General features: G+C 40.2%; 1 protein-coding gene across 1 annotated transcript; it reads right to left on the bottom strand.

The window, feature by feature from the left end:
• On the bottom strand, nt 3,900-5,235 carry LOC104756850. Its single transcript, XM_010479506.1, has 2 exons — nt 4,941-5,235; nt 3,900-4,768 (listed from the first exon to the last, which is right to left on the bottom strand). The coding sequence occupies exons 1-2, from the start codon at nt 5,233-5,235 to the stop codon at nt 3,900-3,902; spliced, it is 1,164 nt and encodes a 387-aa protein (XP_010477808.1).

The following is a 5,308-nucleotide window of genomic DNA, read 5'->3' as shown; positions in this document are numbered from 1 at the left end:
GAAAAATATATTCATGAAAACAAAATAAGAAACAGAGTCTACTAATAGAAGAAGTACTACACGTACGCGAGAGTAAACTAAAAAAAAAAATCAATAATAAAAAGGAACCAACGAAAATTTTAAAGTTTAAACATCATTTTTTTTTTTTCTTTCTTTTTGTACAAACAACTTCGAACCTTCCTCTTGTGATGTTTTAATGAAAGGTAAAAACATTACACGTGTGATATAAGTTAGGCAAAATAAGTTCATCATCTAAGCACTACCAAAGTAAGTCTAAATCACAAGCATCTTTAGTTTAACTGACACACATAAAGCTAGGTTTCTTGAACTTCTCCCGAGATCTAAGTTTCCCCAAAGACATTTTGGTGGTAAATTAAACACACCAAACTTACCATTTATCTATTTTTAAATGTCTCATTACAAACTACAAACAATATTTTGTGAAAACATGTTAAATAGCCAAATTAATCCAAGTAATCATATCTATATTGTTATTTAAAGCGTTGTGTATTCCTCCAACACTTACAATAATTATATTTTTAAAAGGAAAACAAAAACAACAATATTAAATTTTGTGCTTCTCAAATTTTAAGTTATATATATATATATACACAGATTCAATATATATACACAGGTTCAATATATATATAGATATACATATATGCGGTTTTAAGTTATATAGAGTCAAATTTAAATGCGGCTAACATGAAGTGTCCAGTAATTTAAATGGAGTTTTGCTTTAGTGGATATGAGACAACCTTTGCAGAACTCTCTGCTATCGCATGCAACTCTAAGTCTCTAACACTAAAGAACTATTAACAAAATGGTGATACGTTTGCGTGTGCCTTAAGATATATAAAATTTTCACCCAATAAAGAGAACCCTATAATTGAAAATAGCGTTTAAGACAAGGAAATGAAAGCTTGAGCAGTTCTAGCAACTTTGATAAAGACATCTGTAAATCTTAGAGAAAAGCGTTGTTTGTCTTATTGATATGTAAAGAGTATATATAGATACAATAGACTTGATGCACAAGTAGAGAATATTGACTAAAGATATACACATTAAGATATGGAACATATCCTTTTCGCTAACACTCTCCCTCAAGATGGAGCGTGTAAGTTTAGAACGCCCAACTTGGACCGTAGATACTTGAACTGATCACATCCGAGGGCTATAGTGAAGATGTCAGCCGGCTGTTCTTCAGTAGGGATATGAGCGGTAGTAATGGTACCGGAAGTAATTTCATCACGAATGAAGTGACAATCACTCTCAATATGCATTGTGCGTTCATGAAAAACAGAGTTTGCTGTGATTTGAAGAGCTGCTTGACTATCACTGAATAAATGCATTGGCTAAGGATGATCGACACCAAGGAACTGCAAAACTTCCTTTAGCCACAATAGCTCCGTACAAATCATAGCCATGGCGCAATACTCTGCTTCAGTCGATGAAAGCGACACACGACTTTGCTTCTTTGTCTTCCATTGAAGAGGAGAATCACCAAGCATTACTATATAACCTGTAAGGGACTGTCCAGTAGAAGGACATTTATTAAAATCAGAATCGCAATAGGCATTCACTTGCAGAGGAGCCGTGGAAGATAGAACAACACCCTGGCCGGGTGAAGACTTCAAGTAACGAACCAAACGCTGAGCCGCAACTCAATGATCCGTAAGAGGTGTCTGCGTAAACTGTGCAAGAATGTTGACAGCATAACTTAACTCCGGACGCGTATGAGTGAGATAAACAAGACGTCCAACTAGACATCGATATTGTGCCGGATCCGAGTGCGGTGCACTTTTAGAATCCAACAGCGTATGATTTTGCTCCAAAGGAGTGTCAACCGGACACGAGCCAGACAAACCACACTCGTCGATGATATCAAGATAATATTTGCGTTGCGGGAGAAGGATGCCATCAGGTCCACGAGCAACTTCAATGCCAAGAAAGTATTTCAACGTGCCTAGATCCTTCATCTTGAAACATCGGCATAAATAATCTTTAGACAATTTGAGAACTGCCGAATCAGAACCACAAACAATCAATTCATCAACGTAAACAAGAACATGAAGAACAACAGCACCACGCCGATAGGTAAACAGGGAATTTTCTTTGTGAGAACGGACAAAGCCATAGTCGAGAAGAGCTGTAGATAACTTGGAAAACCAGCAGCGAGGAGCTTGCCGAAGACCATAAATGGACTTTTTAAGTTTGCACACAAGAGACGGATCAGCTGGAAGAAAACCTGGAGGTAGTTTCATGTAGATATCCTCATCAAGATCGCCATGTAAGAATGCATTGTGAACATCCATCTGATGGAGTTCCTAATTTTAACCGAAGCAACACCAAGTAAGGTACGAACGGTTTGAAGTTTAGCAACCGGAGCAAATGTCTCCGAAAAATCAACACCCTCTTTTTGGTGATTACCAAGAGCTACTAACCTCGCTTTATACCATTCAAGGGTACCATCTGAATTAAACTTAAGCCGATACACCCATTTAGAGCCAAGAGCTTTTACGCCCGGTGGAAGACGTTCAAGCGTTTAGGTCTCGTTAAGTTCGAGTGCGTTGATCTCCTTGCACATAGAGTCACACTATTCTAATAGTTGAACTGCTTGCTTATAAATAACCGGTTCATCAACCATAGTCACGGCTGCAAGGAATTTTTGATGGGCAGAGCTAAATTTGTCACAAGAAATATAGTGTATTATAGGATAGAAACAAGTACCTGAAGATGCTGGAGTAGACGAAGGTTTGAGAGAGATGAGAGTTTCAGCGTGACGTGCGGAGTAAGCAACATAAGGTTTAAGCCGAGTAGACGGCAACTTTGTGCGATGACCACGACCAAATGGTTCAGTACCAACATCAAAATCATCAGAATTCTCATTAGAGAAAGCAGCGGATTCAGGAGATGTAACAACATCATTACTAGGAGGCAGAGGAGAGACAATAGCTGTAGTAGGCGGAGAATCAACGACTGTAGTAGGGATAGGTGTGGGAAGACTCCCCCTGTTTTCGAGAGTCGGAGGTGTTGTCTTGGCAACTGAATCATTTAAGTCGATAAGCGTTAGTGGAATGACCGGAGACGCAACAGGTTGTTCGGAGACAGAAGGTGAAAAAGACAGAAAAACATCTTCGTTGAAGATAACATCACGCGAGACGAAAATATCTTTGGTCTCCATGTCATAAACACGCCAACCTTTTTGATTAGGAGGATAACCGAGAAAGATACATCTTCGACCTCGTTCTTGGAACTTATCACGACGAGAAGAATGACGTTTGGCAAAACACAAGCAACCAAATACGCCAAGTGGTGCAAAATTCGGAGGAGTAGAATAAAGAAGCTCATGCGGGGTTTTGCCTTGTAGAAGCGGAGTAGGAGTGCGATTGATTAAATACACAGCCGTGAGGACATTCTCGCCCCAAAAACAAATTGGTAAGTCAGCTTGAAAGAGGAAAGAACGCGCCATGTTGAGAATATGACGATGTTTGTGCTCAACTCTCCCATTTTGTTGCGGAGTATAAAAGCAAGAAGTTTGATGTAGAATGCCACGATCTTTAAAAAAATGACGAAGACCAAGAAACTCACTCCCATTGTCACTACAAATGACTTTAATCTTTTTTCCAAATTGTTGATGAGCCATGGCCACAAACTGTTTGAGATGAATGGCAACTTCGCTTTTGGCAAGAAGCAAATAGGTCCACACGGCCCGAGAGTAGTCGTTGACAATAGTAAGAAAATAGTGTGCTCCACACATAGAAGCAATTTTGTAAGGTCCCCAGATATCACAATGTATCAAAGAAAAACATGCGTCCGCTTTATTAGTACTCTCAGGAAAAACTAACCGCGTTTGTTTAGCTTGAATACAACCTTCGCAAAAATCATTATTATCACTACTATGGTGTGCAGAATCCAGGAAAGTCGATAAAAAAACTAGATAAAATCTTCGTAGATGGATGCCCCAAACGTTCATGCCAAAGAGTTCTTGTGGATTTCTTGACCTTGTTGACGCATGCTGAAACCGCTCCATGAAAGTGAGAAACCCCATCTCTCTCTTCACCTGCGCCAATCAACATCTTCAAAGTATGGTCATGTATAACACTCAATGTATCAATAAATAAAGCATAGCAGAACAGCTCACGACAAATTCTAGCGAGAGAGATGAGAGTGCAAGAAAGATCAGGAACATAGAGAACACGATTCAGTTTAACGTGATCTCCAAGGATCATCGTCCCTTCTTTAGTAGCGAAAGTATTATTTCCATTGGAAAGAACAACAATACTTCTAGGAATGTCATGTGCATCCACAAGGAGATCATCATCACCTATCATATGATGAGACGCTCCAGAGTCAAGTAAAAACTCAACACAATAATGCTTATCGGAACCAGAGGTTTGGTCAGGTTTTAACAAGTTCACAATAGCAGACCAGGTGGCCTTACTAACACCAGGTAAGTCAGGGAATTCAACTTCAGAAAGAGCTTGAGCATTGTTAGCACGATAGGAAGTAGGAGAGGAACGCCCACGACCGCGTCCACGGTAAGAGCCACGACCTCTACCTCGAGTGGAGTCAGATCGTGATCCTCCTCTAGTATCACCATGTTTCTCGATCCACCAATCGGGCAAGCCGTGAAGTTCGAAACATGTATCCACCGAGTGATTGGTACGGCCACAGTGAGTACATGGTCCTTGAGTTAGACGTGTAGCGGATGCAATAGCATTGACACCAGCTTTCACAGCAAAACCGACGACATCAATACGTTCTTCTTTAGATCAAGCCACAGTAAGATGGCGTTTTTCAGCAATAACTTCAGAGTAAACATGGTCAAGTGTTACATTGGTGTCGCGGTTGAGACGGCTAAGAATATTGGTACGTGTAGTACCAAACGAGAAGCATCGAGACCCATGAGAAATTGATGATAAGCTCAAGATCTCAACGTGCTTGTTGCTTGAGACGTTGAGGACAAGACGGAGAATTGCAACAACAATCAATAAAGGGCTCAAAATCATCAAGATCATCCCACATGACCTTGATTTGGCCGAAATAATCATCAACAGGCTGACCATCTTGAGCACATCGAGCAATAGAAGATTTGATTTGGTGAACAAGAGAAACATTCCCAATAGAGTAACGAACACGAAAATTGTCCCATAGGACTTTTGCGTTGTCAACAAACGAGATCACCTTCTGGACTTGAGGATCTAAACTCGCATAGAGCCAGCCGCATAACATCGAGTTGACTTGAACCCACCGTTGGTAATCGGGAGAATCAGTAGCAGGTTTAAGAAGAGTACCATCGACAAGA

The sequence above is a fragment of the Camelina sativa genome, chromosome 2, assembly GCF_000633955.1.
Source record: "Camelina sativa cultivar DH55 chromosome 2, Cs, whole genome shotgun sequence".
Lineage (NCBI taxonomy): Eukaryota > Viridiplantae > Streptophyta > Magnoliopsida > Brassicales > Brassicaceae > Camelina > Camelina sativa.
Note: the sequence above shows the minus strand (reverse complement) of the source record. Positions and strands in the feature narration are given on the sequence as shown.